This window comes from Lynx rufus, unplaced genomic scaffold (assembly GCF_022079265.1).
Source record: "Lynx rufus isolate CCGP_SWC_20201006 ecotype Redwood Valley unplaced genomic scaffold, mLynRuf1.p SCAF_16, whole genome shotgun sequence".
Taxonomy (NCBI): domain Eukaryota; kingdom Metazoa; phylum Chordata; class Mammalia; order Carnivora; family Felidae; genus Lynx; species Lynx rufus.
In genome coordinates, this window is record NW_025814830.1 from 43,272,166 (window position 1) to 43,291,573 (window position 19,408).

Below are 19,408 nucleotides of genomic sequence, written 5' to 3' on the forward strand. Positions count from 1 at the left end.
CAGAAACTCTTTGGCCCACCAAGTGTTGGTTTTGGGGGAAATCTGTAAATCCTTGGTCCTGTCTTTCTGGTAAAGGTTTTAACACGCTTTTGAAAACACAGATGGGCAGACAAGTAGGTATTGCTAACAGTTCGGGAAATTTTTCCAGGCTCCCTGCTGAGAGCACACATCCAGATGGGAAAACCTTTAAAGGGCCAGGCTTATTTCGATTTTTGCCATCTTAAATTCTTGGACTTTTGCAGGTTTATAACAAAGCTCAGAAAATGCTAAAGCTTAAAGAAGAATTGAGAGGTGCCAAGGAAATGAAAGATGAGGTAAGGCTCCTAACTCTTCTACACACATGGAGTCGAACCTTTGTTACAATTAACTTCAAACTCCAGTAATAAGCATCCCAAAATATCACAGAGATGTAGGCAGCAGACCATAGCATTTAAGAGCCCAGACTTGAACAAAGTTGGTCGTGGTCCACATCTAATAGCACTATAATATTGGGCATGTTACTTACCCTCTCTGAGCTTCCTTCCCCTTACTTAGAAAATATGAATAATTAGCACCCTTTTCAAAGGCTTGCTGTGAGGATTGAGTAAGATACTGTGTGTAAAACACCAGTGCTCAGGACATAAGAAGTGTTTAATAGATCTTAACTATTGTTGCCAACATTGTTCTTTATCTGGAATGGTATGGAAATGGAGTGTTCTAATTAGTCTAATATTTTGGCCAAACTGTGTTTACCTATTCCCTCACTTGTTCCAGAAAGCTTTTAAGGCGGATGTTTAGGTTAGCATAGGATTGTCCCACATGACTTATGCTTTTAACAGACCTTCTTCTAATGAACACTTTCCTGCTGCATTACTGCAGGAAGCTGTACAGAATTTGCTGCATATTCTTCAGGGAACAAGGATCTGGCATGGATTTTCTAGAAGGGCATTTCTTCATTCAACTTATATCCTTGGCCTGCCTTAGATGTGCCAGGCATAGTTCTAGGGGGTGAGCATAAAGCAGGGAACAAAATAGAGAAATATCCTTGTTCTTGTGGAGCTTACTCTGCACAAGTGAAGATTTCACTCTCTCTAGTGAAATAATTTGTCCAAGGGTATGATGGAGAAAAGTATGTAGCAATGGCCCAAGGGCCATAAAAATCAGCCCATATTCCATAGGTGGCTGACCTCTGTCATATGCCATGTGTATCCTAAACCATATATTTATGTAGTGTGCCAATTTTTAAAGAACTTAGAACACAATAAAATTATACTCATTCTTCACTAGATGAATAAAATTGGTTCCAAAATTTTTGCTCACAGGCAAAACTTTGTATAAGTGCCCATTAATTCCCATTATAAGTAATCAAAATCTGCAATGTTTCTATTGAGGGAAATGTAAACTCAGGAATAGAGTTAGTAAGATTGATAACAGTGCTTGAAATTACTGTATATGACTGTAAACTCTACTATTACATAGTAAAATGCTTCATTCCTGAAGCAATGATAATTTTAAAACATAATTCTCACTAGAAATTTATACATATTGAATGGTAGTCGTGGTTTCCATTGTTTGTTAAATATTTGTCTTTATCCTCAGATAAAAAACATAATTTCCCAAAGATGATGACCTTTATGGTATCGTTGGTTGACTCCAAAATTACTCTGGAATCCACCACCCGAGGTTTCTTGTTCGAGTGCCAAATCCTTCATAGAATGCTGCCATCTTAAATCTTTGTAATGCTCTTGACTTCTGAGACTACTTCTGAATCACAGGCTTCAGTTTCACATCAGCTTCCCCCAAAAAGAAGCATGAAACCATTTGTCAGTACTTTGAAGTCTAGAGCAAAATTTCTTCTGAGCTTTTGAAATGTATGTTCGAGAAGACATGCTCTTTGAAAAAGACCCATTTAATCAATACAGAAGATTTGCTTCAGTAAATAATCTGTTTTCCAATAACTATCAGCATTGCAACTGCAGTATCAGCCCTCACCATTTTGCCTGTGGTTGGTAGCTGCTGCTGATGTCATATGCCTTCAAATGGTGACCAGGTTCCAACCTTGTATAAGTAAAACCAGGGTATATAAATGCATGGCTTGTGAGTGAAAACTCACCCAGCAGCAGAGGCTTGTGATTTCAGCCATCGTTAATGACTTCAGATCTAGGGCAGGATCAGATGGTGCCTGCAGGTCAGCATTATGACTCTCAGTTCCTCTCATGCCCCAGTACTGGTTACAGAGCTTTGATTGATGAAATGTCAGATTAAATCAATTCCTGCCACATATTGATACTCAAAAGGCATCTGCCTGGAATTTAGCCTTCATAAAGTAGATAGGATTAGAAATAGTGTACACTGACCTCTGTGCAAGATATTAGCAAGAAATTAAGTTTCCTGGAACCTCAGAAACACTTGCATTTCTGGAGTTCTGAGGTGAGCACATCCTCTTCTTACAACTGCCTACAGTAAAAATCTTTTGTTGTTCATGGGAGTCAGCTCGTTGCTCTCCTAGCATTTCCACGCCTGTTCTGATGAATAAAAACCCCTGTATGATTTTGACTTTCAGAGTGAATGGTTAGGGGTTTCTTTGTTTGGTTTTTTGTTTTTTTTTTAATTTTAGAGAGAGTGAGTGGGGGAGAAGGGCAGAGGGAGGAAGAGAGGGAAAGAGAAAGAATTAAGCAGGCTCCACGCTCAGTACGGAGCCCGACTTGAGGCTCAATCCCGTGACCCTAGGATCATGACTTGAGCTGAAACTAAGAGTCAGACACTCAACTGAATGAGCCACACAGACGCCCCTAGTTTTGATTTCAAAAGCAAATTTCATTTGACATCCAACAAAACACATTTGTTATTCAGTTGGTTTGCAGAATCCTCTAAGAATTATTTATTCCAAACCTCTTGTTTTCTGAATGAAGAAATTGCCTCAGACACTCTGAGTCAAAGCTAATGTCCAAATTAGATGAGATCATCTACATTAAAGATCCAATTCTGAAGTCCTGTTGGTGCATTAGAATGGTGGCAAGCAGGTCTTCTGCTCAGAAGACATCTAAAAGTAGAGGGAGAGGGGTTTTTTATTGGCCTGACAAAGAGAAGGCATTTAGCTTTTAAGTTGGAGAAGCTCAAGTTGTATATCACTGCTACTTTGTTAATGAGTCCACAGTGTGCCAGGCTCCATATGGAACAATCCGGTGACATGGTCCTCACCTTAAGATGCGTATATTCAGCATTAAAGCAAGAGTATGGGGCACGTGACACTCTATAAAGTAGGCATTGTATTGTCGCCTAATCTGCTCATAGATGCCAAAGAAAGAGTCCTGTGGCAACAGGGGGAGAAGATCCCTAGGGTCTCAATACCCAGAGAGCCTCTATTCCCTATTCCCAGTGTGGCAGCAATGAGAAAAGGAATTTAAAGAACTGGAATCAAACTTCTGCTCCAGGTCGAGTCAAGGATTTTTTCTAGTTAGAAAACAGTGTCCGTACACCATTTTTTTTTTTTAACTGCTCTGCACACATTCTCTTAAGAGAGTCCCTGGTAAATTGTTGTAATGGTAATTACATGCTTGGGGCAGTTGACATCCACTGTTATTTTTCTGAAAGTGAGGAACGAGGGACAGGAGCAAGAGAGGAAGAGAGAGAGTTTTGAGATAATGAAATCCTTTTAATGACAGAGCCATGCCGTTAACCTAATTAAACTGTAAAGTGGTAAAAAAAAAAAAAATCCAGGTACTAAATGGAAATGAAGAAATAAATCAGCTGAGACAGCAGCACTTCTGGGAAACCTTCTGAATTCCGAATACTCTGACATTGCGGTGTCCGATTCTCGTGGTTATCCTCTGGCCCCCCTCGGCCTTGTGCAGAGGTCTCTTAAACTGACCTGTCCAGTAAGGCTTGATTTATGATGTCCATATCAGGTCTCCAGCTCCCCTGGGGATGAGTGTTATGTAGCTCATGTATTTAAGAAGCCAGAGCAATCAGTGGGGTATGGTGGCAGATCACTGGCTACAGGGTCAGGAGAGCAGACCTCTCCTCATTCTGCTGCCAACCAGCTATGAGACCCTGGGCACTGTCGTTTGGATCACTTTACCATTTTTGTGTACCCATGGCTTCTGTATGCTTTTGTACCTGAAACGCTCTTAGAAGAATTGCCCTTGGGCTATTGGGGTCACTTTGCTCATAAGAGCAGAGAGCTGGAAGTCCTTGGGAGATTATATCCCATGGGGCAGCCCTTAGCCATTGACTGGCTGATAATGAGTCTAACAGCCCAGCTTTTGCAACTAATCAGGACAAACTCCAGAGGTGTAACTTACACTCCAGAGTTCCCTGTGGGATCAGGCAAAAGCTACTGCCTTGAGAACTTTGTCTGAAATAGTGCCCTTCCTTGGTTTCTTCTTCTTTTCCTGTCTTGCTTCCTTCACTTCCTGGTTGATTTCTCTTGGGAGTGTTTCTTTAATAGATGCTGGGAATCCTTGCCTAAGAGCCTGCTTTGGATAATCATGTACCATAAAAGTACCGGACTCAGTTCCAACACCTAAAACTCAGAAGTGGTAGTGCCTATCCTCTTGAGTGTTATGAAAAGTCTGCACGGTGACAGGACTAAAGCACTGGATAGGTTCACAAAGGGCTTCTTCCTAATTTCTTTCTATACTGTTGCCACCCACAACAGTGAGAGTGGACGGTGGCATCCTAGTGTGATGGAGCACACACTTTCTTACCACAGCTCTACACCCCCAACTCCACCCAAGTTACTAGGCTCTGCACACTTTATTTTGATCTCTATCATTAATTTCCATTCTGACCTAGCTGTAATTAGCTAATTTTTTTCACTCGTAATCAAAGACAGATTATTTTATGCAACCAGCCCAGGGATTTTACTTTTATTCTCATTGGTGTACGTCTCCACAGAAAAGCACTCAGTTTACAGGTGAAGGACGTCTGTTGGATTAGTGGGTAGAAGAGAAAGTTAAAACACTTCAGAATCCACATCAACTCCATCACTGATTCACTATAGTCCTGACAAGTTCATTTGACATCTCACTATGTTCATTTCATCAGTGGCAGAACCATTAATATTTATAGACAGTCTGCGAGGTGCCTGGAATTATTCTAGGCACTGACTTCCTCTTGAAAAACAGAGGAAGTGTCTGTGATGTACCCACAGCAGTGGGTGAAGATTAATTAATGTAAATAAGTAATTGTCTGAATAATGCAGAGCACTCAGACACCTCGCAAATGGATACTGTGTAAATGTTACACTGGATGAGTAATAACAGCTAAGAGTTGATGGACAAATTTCCAGCAAATTTAAAGTCTCTGTCAACCAGTTAAGTGAACGAAAGTAAGCATTTTCTTGATAGTTTATAATTAATGCTTGTGTTTTTTCTGACTGCCTAGGTGGGGGAGAGAGACCGAGAAGTGAGCGGCCTGACCAGCAAGCTCTTGAGCCTGCAAGTTGACATCAAAAATCTGCATGATGTCTGCAAGAGACAGGGGAAGACCTTGCAGGAGAACCAACTCTGTGTGGAGGAGGCAATGATGAGTAGCAACCGCGTAAGGGATTCAGCAGCTACTACCCACCTCTGCTCCCTCAACTTCCACCTCTGCTTCCTTAGGCAGGAACAATAATGGAAAATTCTTCCACTAGTCATTCAAGAGCATTTATTGAGCAGAATTAAATACATGCACTCTCTCACTCTCTTGCTCTCTCTCTCTCTCTCGCTCTCTCTCTCTCTCTCTCACACACACACACACACACACACACACACACACACGAACACCCCATCCCTGCCATCAGAACTTTTTCATTTAGCTATCTCCAAGGTCATCTACATTTGAGGCCCTGTCTTTTCTTTATCTGGCCTTTTACACCTGGATTTACAGCATCTGAGGCCAGAAAAGACCTGAAAAGACCAAATCCTAATTATATAAGGAGAGTAGCATCTCCTAATGGATGTTAGACAAACTTCTAAGTCAACCATGAAAATAACAACTGTCCCACTCGCTTAGAGGTGTCAATGATCATCAGCACAGCAGGTGATCTTTATTGCCACATCTGCAGCTCTCTGCCTACAAGCTTTTCTTCTAGATGCAGGAACGCAATCACCAGAGAAGCTCAAATGTGGAATGGCTAATGCCCCCAAAAGCAGCCCTCAACCAACGACTGATGGGGAAATGGATAAATAATCTATGTCTCTTGGCCCTCAGTCATAGAATACTCCAGGCATGCTCTTTGCTCTGTCCTGGAGTTCCTCAATGGGACCCTGCACCAGCTACCCACAATGGTAACTAGCTTGATAACACCCCCTTCCTTGTCTCATTTCTCCACCCGCCTACCTGAATTCCCCAAGATCACTTCCCACATAAACTACTATTTAACACTCAGTCCCGTGCCACAGAGCTTGCTTCTGGAGGTGTGCAAGCCAAGACACGCAGTAACACTTGTCCTGCACATGTATGAACAATGGCATGATCATCTTCCCCTGGCGTGATTATCTTTTTTGAACTAATACTTACCTGTAGGCTAGGCAGTTCACCAGCTGAGGCAACAATTAAGCCTGAGGTTTTCTCTTTTTGGAAACTCTAGTTCTAGGCTCTGTAAACCCATCTCTAAATTTATCCCCAGAAGCTGGGAAGCCAGCTGGAAGATATTTTCCCATAGCTCTCTGAAAACTTTGGGTTTATAAGATGCCTTATTTGTAGTCTTCATATCTTTTTAGGGACTTGAGTCCTTGGCAAACATGAAGCAGCTACTGGTTGCATAGATCTGCTGCTAGACCCCCTAGTTAGCCTTAGCTGTGTAAGACTGTGTAAGACTCCACTGTCTTCTTCAATATTTGTGGTCTGGTCTCTCTTAATTGGGTCTATTAGACTTCTTTCAGGACTTACTACCTCTCTGTCAAAACCACAGATTTTTCCTCTACAAAGTCCTAAAAATGTTACCAACAAAGCAATTCCACCTTATCCTACTGAGCGTTACTGTCCTTTCTCCAGGAGGTCACAAACATAGAAAAATCCATTGGTTTTCCTAAATGGATCTCAGGAAGAATATTATCATAATTTACTTCTTTCTAAATATTAACATTTTTTGATATTCTCACCATTGCTGTCACAAGTTTATTTATTCCCCCAGTCAGGGATAGCCATGTGGCTTATAAATGTACCTAGCAACTTGGAAGGAGAAAGGTATTAAATCGCATTTTATTATTCTAATTGCCCAGAAGAAGGTCTAACAGCTTGAAATAAGCTTTAAAACAGGCTCTCTTTTTTTCCTAGCACTTAGTGCAGAATTTAAATTGGAGACTGCGCATACAAATACACAATTAGATGTAGACTTATACTCATCCACTCAGAAAATCCCTGCAAGATCTGCCTTCTACAAGGAAATGTAATATGGGAACAGAGGGGAAAACCCAAGACTTTCTGAAATTTTTGACTACTATCTAACAAAGATCTGGAGAAATAAACCAGAGGTCACAATTAAGAACTAGAATTAGGAGACAAAATTAAAATACTACATCGGATATTAACATGTAACTACAGGGATCGCAGGCAGGGGGTGGGTAACCTAGTAAATCAAGAATATGTCATGCTCCAAAACCCAGGAACAGAGACAGCTAAAGCAAATGAGGTACCGAGGGTACAAATGTTATAGGGCACTCACCCTCAAGTGCCAACCTGGAGACTGAATGCCTTCTTAAAATCTGCACTTGCCTCACTGTAGTCCTGAACCTGCCCAGGAACCTTTCAATTAACGTGAAAGAAAAGAACAACAGAGATATCATAATAAAAGAATGATCAAATTAGAAAAAGAAAGGTCTTTCTGTGCAATTTCCCAGGCCCCTTTGGCCCCGGTGGTGGCCTGGGGAGAACACCCTGATTTTCAGTAGAGCTTAGATTATCAAACTCATCTTTGAAGTGGATGTAGGACACTATTCTTAGCATAAAACTGGGCAAGAAATTTGATTTCTGAAAATAAAAGTAACCAGTTGAATACAGGTTAATACATCCGTGATGGAAATTATGGCACAGAAATATGACTGACATTGAGTCATTGGGAATGAAAAATAATTTTTTTATGTGGAACTGCTAAATGCCTTGTGGAATCTGGGATTGGATCCTCGAACAGAAAAAAAAAATTAGTGGGAAAACAGATAAAATCCGAATAAAGTATGTAGTTTAATAGTAATCTACCAATGTTAATTTTCTAGCTGGACAAATGTACTATAGTTATGTAAAATGTTAGTGTTAGGAGAAGACAGGTAAAGAACATATGGGAATTCTATATACTACTTTTGCAATTTTTCTGTACCTCTAAAACTATTCCAAAATAAAGAGTTTTTTTTCTTCAAAGGGAATCTCTGATAAGCAGAGATCACTGATAAGAAAAATGTCTGAACCATGAAGATGTATCCAAAAGAAATGCATGTCACTTAAACACACAGTTTTACACTCTACCAATACAAGAAAGTACAAGAAATGTAACTTGTAGAAGATATGAAAAGTAACAGATAAACTAATCTAGTGATAAAAGGCTAAACTAGAGTTACAGAGAAAATACCTCGCTTAACACCTCTAAAATAAAGAAGTTCATGACAATGACTGGGGAAAGATGAGAGTTTCAGTTCTTAAATGAAGGGGAAAAGGCAGCAGGGATCCAGTTATCAGAGCAATGCCAACCTGAGACAGAAGAGAGTGCAAACTAGAATAGGGAATAAAATGGTTAAAAAGTATTTTGAAAAGCCGGCTTTAGGCAAATCAGCAGGACCTGATGACATACTTTGAAGAGTACTTAAGGAATTGGCAGGTGTTATTACATAGCTGCTAGCGATTATTTTTGAGAACTCAAGAGGATAAAGAAAGTCCCTGTAGACTGAAAAAGGGTAAATGAAGTGCTCATCTTTTTAAAAAGGGAAAAAGGACAATCCTGGTAATTATAGACCTGTCAGCTTAACTTCAATATCAGGGAAAATATAGAACTTAACATCAATCAATTAGCATCAACTTGAAAAGCACAAAGTATTGGGTAGAAACCAAAGTGACTTCTCAAAAGGCAAATCATGCCAGGCCAATTAATTTCCTTCTGTGATCAAGTAGCCACATAGGCAAGGAAAGAGCAATAGCTATAATCTCTTTGACCATAAGTAGGGCTGAGAAATTGACTAAATATGGCAACAGGTTCCTACAGGTGGCCAGTGCTCTCCATCTTTTAAAACACCTGAGGCCTGGATAGAAATCTGTCTGAGAAACACGGTGGACCTGACAGCCTTCTGGAACCATTCAACTCTGAATGGTAACTTCAAGAACTAATCTTACTTCCAGAAGATTACTTCCAACTTGCTTATTTTCTCCAAATCTCAGTTTAAAGGTCAAAGCAGAATCTCATAAAATATCTATGTCTTCACTGGAAAGAAAACTTAAAAAAAAAAAAAAGAAGACAAAGAGGCAGTAGAAAATGCACTGATGCCTTTCTCATACTGCTCTTTGGCACATCTATAAGTGAAATGCAGACTTAATCCATAACATGTCATTTTCTATTAATTTAGAATTAAGACAAAATAATCTTTTGAATACTTAAGAATAAATAAGTAGAAATTTAATAGGTCTCAAACAATTCCAGGCATTTCTCCAAGACTTTGAAATTTGACCTCTAAACACATTGGTATCTATAGTGTACAAATGTTTAAAATTCTCATCAAGGAAACTCTAGTTTCTCTGTAGATATGGGCAGTTCTTTGGATCTTCAAAACCAGACAAATTTGGCCAGGCATTATGTTTGCCCTGTACTGGAAGATGTGAATGAACTCTCATCATCTGGTTGGCCTATCATGTTACTTCAAACCAAAATTAAACCCAGAAGACTCAACATGACCTCTGGGGAAGAGAAATTGGAACTAACAGTTCACCAGTATCACTAACAGTTTGCTGAGCTTTATACACATAGGAAATGACATTCTTTATCTACAGGAGGCTTTCAAGCCACAGAACAATTATGAACACACCTAGGATTAGATGATGTACCACGTTCTAGGAGGGGAAACCCTAAAGAAAAAGTTTGACTTTAAAAAAAGATGAACAAAGAGCACTTCTTTCATTCTTTTGTGTGATGAAGAGAAAATAGGAACTTGGAAATAAGGGGAAACTAAGAAAGAATGAACAGTGAAGAGAGCACAGTTTGTTTTCAACTGGGTCATATATACCCATCAGTAGAGAGGCAGGTCCAAATCAACAGTTACACACAAGTACTGGAGGGACCAGGAATCCAGTTTTTATAATTTTCAGAGATCAAATCAACTTCAACAAAGCCAAGAAAAACTGAATTTGGGAAAAATTTGATAAGGATTTTGTTGGTTATCTGCTTCACTAAAATAAGCCCTCTGAATTAACCCTACCCCAGGATATTCACCCCCTTGTTTTGGCTCTAGCCACATTTAATATTTATTCTTGACCATGTCTTTTTCCAAGTAGCTTTCTACCCCCAGCTTACCTGCAGAGACAGAAGACTTCGGCAGTTGAGAACATCCCCCTATACATGTATGTGTGCATGCACACACACCCACATACCACTCCCAAGTCCCTTCTCTTTGAACCTCATTCATCGATGAGTTCTGAGAATAGCAACTTTAAAAAAAATTTTTTTAATGTTTATTTATTGGGGGTGGGGGAGGGGACAGAGGGGCAGAGAGAGAGGGAGACCCAGAATCTGAAGCAGGCTCCAGGCTCTGAGCTATCAGCACAGAGCCCATTGCAGGCCCCAAACCCACGAACCATGAGATTATGACCTGAGCCGAAGTCGGATGCTTAACCGACTGAGCCACCCAGGCACCCCAAGAATAGCAACATTCTTATTTTGAAAAGAATGAGAACACTTAACTAAAAATATTCCATCTAAATGTTGGCAATTATAGCTGCACAGAGTAAATACAAAATTCAGCTTTGTTTGGCTTAAGAAAGAAGTCATCATTAACTTCCCTTCAGCCACATACACCAGATATTCAGGGCAAAAGTTTGGCTTGTCTTTGTCTAGGATTTCTTTTGCTGGTGACCACAATGGTGCATTTTCAGTCTTCTCATTCAGAATGAACTGACACAATTAGCTTTTGTCTTTCTCCTTTTGAGCTGGGCTGAGCTTCCCTTCTCTTACCTGAGCCACCCCACTCACTCTCACTAGAGAAAGTTTTCCCTCTTTTCAGTCCCAGTTCTCACAAAATTAATCTCATTAAACTTCAGTCTCTCCAGTTACTCAGACCAAAACCTTGGAGTCGATTTGCCTTGGATGATCATCATCTCCGACCATCCAACACAGCAACCAATCCTATGGAATCTATTTTCAAAACATATTTACAATCCAGCCATTCCTCCCAAATTCCACCTTGGTCCATGCCACCATCCCTTCTTGCCTGGATTCTTGTAGCAGCCTCTTTGCTGGTCTCTCTGCTTCAGTCTTTGCCTCCCTACAGTTGATTTTCAGTAGAATGGGCAGTGTGTAACATCTGGGCCTTTGTAACATCTAAAGGATATCATTTCACTTGTCTGTTCAGTACCTTCCAATGACCTTTTATCTCACTGAAAGGAAAAGTTAAAGTTTTTAGAATGGACTATGTGGCCCTGAAAGGACCTCACCTCTCTTTCTTTCTCACCTCATCTGGTACCACTCTCCCCCATTCTCTGCTCCAGCCAGAACAAAGTGATTCCTCAGACACCACCAGGCACCTCCCACCTCCAAGCCCTAGCCCAAGCCGTAGCCCAAGCCCTAGCCCAAGCCGTTATCTCTCCCTGGAATGTTCCTGCTGTAGATTCCCACCAGGCTCTTTCCCTGCCTCCTTCAAATCTTAGCTCAAATACCACCTTCTCAATTTGGTCCTCCGTTAAAATTCTTAATTCAAAATTACAGTTCCCTCCATGCAAGCATTCTTCATCCCTCTCCCCTGCTTTACTCTCTTCCATAGCACTTTTTCCTTTTAATACACTACATTATTTACTTACTTAATTTGCTGACTCCCCCCTCCCCACTAGATGAAAAATGCATGAAGGCAGGTATTCTGTTTTATATGCTTCTATATCCCCAATATCTGGTACCATGCTTGACACATAGTAGGTACACCATAATGTTTGCTAAACAAATTAAAGGAAAATATCACATCTGCAGATGGCTACTATGTTAATGCTCATAGCAGCATTATTCAGGATAGCCAAAAAGCTGAAACAATCCAAATATCTATCAACTGGTGAACAGATAAACAAAATATGGTATATTCATACTATTCAGCAATAAAAAAAAGAACAAAATACTGATTCTTTCTATAGCCTGGATGAACCTCAAAAACATTATGCTAAGTGAAAGAAGACAGACACAAAAGATGACATACAATTCCATTTATATGAAATGTCTAGAAAGGGCAAATCCATAGAGGCAGAAAGCAGATTAGTGGTTGCCTGGAGCTGGGGTAGGAACAGGAGTGACAAATGGGCATGAGAGAATTTTCTGAGGTGATGGAGATGTTCTAAAAACAGATTGTAAAATGGTTGCACAACTATATAAATTTTCAACAAATCATTGAACTGTACACTTACAATGGTTGAATTTTATGATATATAAAGTATACTTCAATAACCCTGTAAAAAATGTTAATTTTTTAAAAATTTGAAAGTACTCTGTTAATTAGCCCGAGACCACAAGCTCACATTTTTGGGAGCCAATGATATTGTCTGTTCTCTGTTTTACTTCCTACTTTCCTTTAATACCTAACCGTGTATAAATCTCTATGTCCTATAGAAGCAGACATGGCCCCGGCCTCCAGGAGTTTATAATCTAATTAGAAGTTAAGATATACAGAGGTCACTGCAATGCAAGGTGGAATGTGAAATGCCATATTAAAGACATGCCAGTAAAGTGTATGGTATTGGTGCAAAGGCAACTTTGCAGGGAAAACAAGAAAAGCAAGAATTGGACAGTTTTAAAGAATGAATAGGAGGATAATAAGCAGAAATGGGAGTTAAGGAATGCCCATGGGCCACCCTCTTCATCCACCTCTCTTTCATATGTCATCAAGGATGTTGGGCAAGCAAATATAGAAACTTGAGTGCAAAGACCTCAACTGTACTGTAATAAATACCTCAGGGATACATCCTACCAGCAGTATACCTGATACAAAGCAGGTGCTCAATGTATGTTTATTGAATGAATGAGTAAAAACATAAGATGGGTCTATAGCAGCTTTTCAAGTTGACTGTGGATTAGCAGGAAGAAATCTCTCTCTCTCTATCTCTATCTCTATCTCTATCTCTATCTCTATCTCTCTATTTCTCTCTGTGTGTGTCTCTCTGTCTGTGTCTCTCACACACATACATGCACACACACACTCAGCATCTACAGGGTCACATCTTCCTTCAGGAGGAGACAACAGAGTCTGTGCCCAGATGTCCCTGAATGATAGCTCTGCCTCCCATTTCCCAGCATTCCAAAAAGCTGTTTCCCCAAGAGTGTACCTTTTTTTTTTTTTAACGTTTATTTATTTTTGAGACAGAGAGAGACAGAGCATGAACGGGGGAGTGTCAGAGAGAGGGAGACACAGAATCTGAAACAGGCTCCAGGCTCTGAGCTGTCAGCACAGAGCCCGACGCGGGGCTCGAACTCACGGACTGCAAGATCATGACCTGAGCCGAAGTCGGCTGCTTAACCGACTGAGCCACCCAGGCGCCCCGAGTTTACCTTTTTATCTGAGCATTTTTAATAATCGAGTTCAGTCCAAGAACACTGACCAGAAATTCACTACATTCTAGGTCAGTTAGGTTATTTTTAAATTGAAGACCAAACAAACAAACAAACCCATATTAACATGTGTATCTTTATACTACTTTCTAGATTCTTTAGCTGTATGTTTTTTTCTTCTGGCTCAAATAATATGACTGGTAGATCCAAATAGTAAGAAAGACCTAGGTTTTTTTTTCTTTCAAATCCTCCTTACAGGATGGAAATATAAAATGATTTTTCATTGTGAATACAGTGAAGTGTTTAGTAAGTGTTCTGTGGATGAAAGGATGACTATAGATGGATGTGAATTGTTGGACAAGTGAAAAAAATCAAAGAATGAATGCAAACTGAGCCACAACCTAAAGTTCTTTCCATATATTTGATCTCAATTGCAGAATAAGAAGCAAGTGCTAGCATTCAAGGAGCCGCGGATGGAGTTTGAGCCCAGTAAGCAGTGCCATCTGAGGCAACTCCAACAACTCAAGAAAAAATTGCTTGCTCTCCAGCAAGAACTGGAGTTTCGCACAGAAGAGCTGCAGACTTCTTACTGTTCCCTCCTACAGTATCAGTCCGTCCTAGAAAAGCAGACTTCTGACCTGGTTCTTCTCCACCATCACTGCAAACTAAAAGAAGATGAGGTATACATAGAATAACTATAGAAATGTCTCCTTGCCCATGTACCTACAGAAATCAGGTCGTACCTACTAGAAAACAGACAGTGGGCTTACAGAGAACTTCCCAATATCCTGAGCAGGTTTTATCAATGTTCCCTCTTTAATTCTCATTATTTTTGAAACCAAACAGAGGGAACTAAACAGAATGGCATAAATGAGAGCTCCACTAACGGTACATGTGGGGCACACAGTGTGTGTATGTGTGGTGTGCATATAGGTCCATCATTTCCATCCTATTACCATTGCAATTTAAATGCAAAAGACTCTAGGTCTCTGAGGGTTATAAAAAAGAGGCATAAAATCCATTAAATGAACCATTTTTAGAAAAATCAGATTTTGATAATATATAAATTTTTAGCACTTTGATAGTTGATAAGATAACCAGACATTGAGTCTGAGTCAATCACTGAGAGTACCAGATTGGTCATTTTTTCAGACTGGAGTTTTAGATCATAGAGACTTAAGTATATTCTGTACATTCATTTCTATTCATGTGCCAGGATAGTATTTTTTAAACCAGAAAGAGCATCCTTGTGGAATCCCGAGTCAATTCCAAAGACCAAAACTATAGAATTTAAGCCAGTTAAGCAGTGGTAGCACTAGCAGCAGTAAAAACTATAGGTTCTATGTAATGAGACAGGCAGCCTCCCCTGGTATTTTCTTCCTTTGCCTTTTGAGATAAAATTCCAGAGACTCTCTAGGATAGTGCTAAGATGGCTGGAGGTGGATGGTCTAGGACTATTTCGGGAACTGCAATTCTAGGGTCCTATCTTTTGGGTCCACCATCATCAGCTCCAGACTTCCATTTTTTAGGTCTCCTAAGATGGCTGCTGGAGCTCCAAACTTCACATCCTGTGATGGGGGCAAATAATCAGGATGGGGGCAAGGGAGGAGGAGGAGAGGAAAAGACACTCTTCTCTTTTAAGGACACCTTCCAGAAGCCCCACACAACACTTTCATTTATGCATCATGGGCCAGAGTTAGTCATATGGCTACAGCTAGTTTCTAGAAAGCCAAGGAAATGTATTTTAGTGAGGTGCACTGCCGTCCCAAATGAAGTCAAGTTTCAACTATGAAGGAGGAGGGGTAGAGTTGATGTGGGATCTGGCAAGTAGCAGTCACTGACAAAGATCTCACACAAGGAAAGCATTGGAAAAAATTACTCTCAACATTCTGCCAAGTTTCCTCAATACTTTGTTACTCAGTAGCATTAAACTTTGTGGAAGGTTGTGTTTCCCAACAGCAGAGCCTACGACAAGGAAATGAATGGAAGTAGTTTATTCAGGAGGTGATCCCGGAGAGAGAGTGGGGAAGTGAGTCAAAGAAAGGCAGGAAGCCCATAAAGAAAATCACAAGACCCCTGCTGTGGGCACCTGGGGTTCATGCCCTCTGGAGAACCCTGGGAGAAAGTGTAGAACATGGTGATCCCATGCCAACCCACCCAGTCAGTGGTTGAAGGATGCACCTGAGGCTTTTAACTCCCCAGTACTTGTAACCTGCCTTGTCTTTCTCCTCTGCTTGAGTGGGCTCCTGAGGCCAGAGCATCCCTCAGGCAATGAGTTGAAGATGTTTCTGGTTGGAATGCATTTAGCATGCAAAGGAATGGTGAGTGCCAAGGGGATGTGAGCAAGTCACTGACAGCTTCGGTTATAGACATTTAAACATAAATATTCCTTTCCTCTTTCCCTTATCTAATAGACATCTCAAACTAAGTGACCTTTTCCTAAGAGTAACTTCAAATGGCAATAAATAGCTTAGACTTACAGAATGCGTTCTATCCAGTTTCTACACTGAACTATTTGAACCAAGATGAAACATTCCTTGATGACCCTCCCGCTCTTTTCTCCTTCAATACATATAACTCTAGCCATACAACCTAGCACACTCAACTCTAGATAGTTGTTTGCTAGTTATAAATTACATATTCCCCCAAATTATCCCCTCAACATATCCCCTCAACACCCAAGACATTGCTTATGAGCACTCAATAAATACCTGTCAGTTGGTTGACTAATTAACTGATTAGGAAGGAAAGGAATCTAGATAAGAATTGTGCAAGTCCCAGAGGAATTTGGGGTTGTTCCCCCATGGTCTCTCAGGAACTTTGCTGTGTGCATGAGGGGCTCCACTTTTTCTAAATTGATCTCTAGAGAATACCTGGGAAGGAAAGAATACTGGCATTTCAAGCCCTTAAAAAAATGGAGCTATAGAAATGCATTCATATTAATCAACTGACAAGTTGTTATTGAGTTTTTACTACATGCCAGGCAGAATGGGAAATAGAAAATGGCCCCTTCCTTTAAGAAGTTTACCATCCAAATAGGACCATCTTTTTTTTTATTTCTAATCATTAACATTCTGATATTGTATATCATAGCTTTTAAATCTGTGCTGGGCCTATTCTGAACATCTGGGCTTCTAGTTAAGACATAAGACTCCTCTACGTGGGGTCTGATAGCTGTGCTCTTTCCTCATGAGATGCCTCCATGAGTTCAGTGTGGTTTCATTCCTACACCAACAGGTGATTCTCTATGAGGAGGAAATGGGAAATCATAATGAGAACACAGGGGAGAAGCTCCATTTGGCACAGGAGCAACTTGCTTTGGCCGAGGACAAGATCATCTCCCTAGAAAGGAGCCTAAACCTCTACAGGGATAAATACCAGACTTCCCTAAGCAACATTGAGTTACTGGAGTGCCAAGTGAAGATGTTGGAGGGGGAGCTCAGCGGGATTGTCAGTCAGGTAGGACTCACCCCAGACCACTCAGACCAGGCACTCCAGCAAGTGGACGTGCTTCCTGGTTGTCCCTAACAGTCCCTGCTTCCTCTGAGGGAAACCCAAACCTTCAACCAGATGTCGTTCCCTCCCTTCAGTGTTGGAGCCCTCAGCTTTCAATTTCCAGCCTTTACATCTCCTTTAAGATACCTCCCTAGGAATTTTGAAGCTCCTTAATTAATATAAAGATGCAGCATTTCTAATAACTGGACTTTCAAATCTTCCATGTTCTCATGGGGGGGATCTGGCTGGGGGGCTCATGTAGGTCACAGGACTCATGCATACCATACCTCAGGGTCAAATGGGGAGAAACCCATAAAAGATAACAAAGAAGAGCCAAAATGCCTGAATCCCCTTTTTTTTTCCTTTAATTGCTTTTTTTAATTACACAAGTAATACAACAATGTAGGCTCTCTAGACAGAATTACAGAGATTAAACTTGAAAGCCTGCCTTCAGCCTCCTCTACCCACCCCCCCTTCTCCCCTTAGGTAATCATTTGAAAAATCTGTTGGGAATCATCCTCAGTCTTTTGTTATACAGTTACATATATAAATGGTTAGGATTTTCTTTTTATATAAATGGGTCATTTCATAAATGTGGTTCTCCACCTTGCCTTTTAAATGTAGATCTTGACAATTTCCATTTCCTTGTATTCTATGGTATGACTATACCATCTACTGACCTATTTTGTCTATTACAAACAAGCTATAATGAACATCCTTATTCCTATGGGATAATTTCCTGAAGTGGGATTGCTGAGTCAAAGGATATGCTTATTTTTAATGTTTAAAGATACTTCTAAATTGAATGTCAAAAAGGTTCTCCCAGTTTACACCTTTACCAACAATAATAAAGGGAGCTTACTTCCTCTCACTCCCATGGTTATGTTTTCAGTCTTTTTACATTTTGCTAACCTGATGCATGGGGAAAAAAAAAGTTTTTCATTACAGTTTTCATTTCCTTTAATTCTAACAGTTGCAGGTTGGGCTCCCCACCAAGCAGACTCTGAGACAAATTGGCAAGCAGTACATTTTGGTAGGCAGATCCCTGGGTATCAGCACCTGTGACAGGAAGGAGAAGGAAGCAAGGTTGAGCAGAGGGAGAAGCTGAGCTGTGATGCAGTCCCAACAAAGGCCTTAGCCAACCCTGTGGGGAGCTCTGGGGCTGAACAGACCTTCAAAAGGGGCCCAAATTGGGGGAAAGAAGCTAACCATCTAGCTCCATGTTGATCAGTTTTGAGTGTGAGCTGCCCCTAGGAAGAGGCATGACTTTGGGCAAAGCAGTTTTCTTCAGCCCAGGCAATCCCCAAAAAGGGCTGACAACTGAGGGCTGTCTCAGGGCAGACCTCCCAGCCTGGGAGGCACATCACAGTGCCCACACCTCCATGCTGACAAATATTGAGCACTGCTCATGAGTGTATTGGTCATATGGATATCTGTTTGATGAATTACTTATTTAAATCCTTAACCTATTTTTTAATTGGGTATTTAGTCTTCTGTGTATCAACTTACAGGAACTTCTTAACATACTACGTGTAATAGTGCTGTATTACTTATGTGACAAATACCTTCTCCCAGTTTGTACCTTTTCATTTTACTTTACTAATGGTATTTGTCACTCTAAAGAAAATTTTTTTATTGTTTTAAAAAAAAATTTTAGTGTTTTTATTTATTTTTGAAGGAGAGAGAGCATGAACGGAGGAGGAGCAGAGAGAGAGGGAGACATAGAATTTGAAGCAGGCTCCAGGCTCTAAGCTGTCAACACAGAACCTGATGCGGGACTTGAACTCACGAACTGTGAGATCATGACCTGAGCCGAAGTCGGACGCTTAACTGACTGAGCCACCCAGGCACGCCACTATACAGAAATTTTAAATTTTTATGGAGTTAAATCTCTGAGGCCTCCTTGATAGATTCGAGGTTTGATTTCATGCTTAGGAAGACCTTCTCTACCCCCAAGATCATAAAAGTTTACCTCATTTTCTTTTTAGCACTTTTGTAGATTTGTACTTCCATGTTTTTATCTTTAGTCTATTTGGAATTGATATAGATGGATAGAGAGAGAGAGAGAGAGAATCTACATATATAGGTGGATAGATAAATATAGATATACATAATTTTGTGTTTTCCAAGAGGGGTCTCCAGCTGTCTCAACTTGATTTGTTGAACCTCTTTCCCATTACTCTGAAGTGCCAACTCAGTATATATACCGATGTATATATATGTATATACATA

The 19,408-nt window shown here is 40.4% G+C and overlaps 1 protein-coding gene across 1 annotated transcript in view; it reads left to right on the top strand.

Moving 5' to 3' along the window:
• Positions 1-263: 263 nt before the first annotated feature.
• Positions 264-19,408, top strand: part of PMFBP1 (polyamine modulated factor 1 binding protein 1) — a 43,761-nt gene continuing 24,616 nt past the window's right edge. The window contains exons 1-4 of the mRNA XM_047077438.1: positions 264-314; positions 5,368-5,523; positions 14,119-14,361; positions 16,919-17,140. Of these exons, the coding sequence (XP_046933394.1) occupies positions 264-314; positions 5,368-5,523; positions 14,119-14,361; positions 16,919-17,140 (672 nt within the window). The remainder of the gene's footprint in view (positions 315-5,367; positions 5,524-14,118; positions 14,362-16,918; positions 17,141-19,408) is intronic.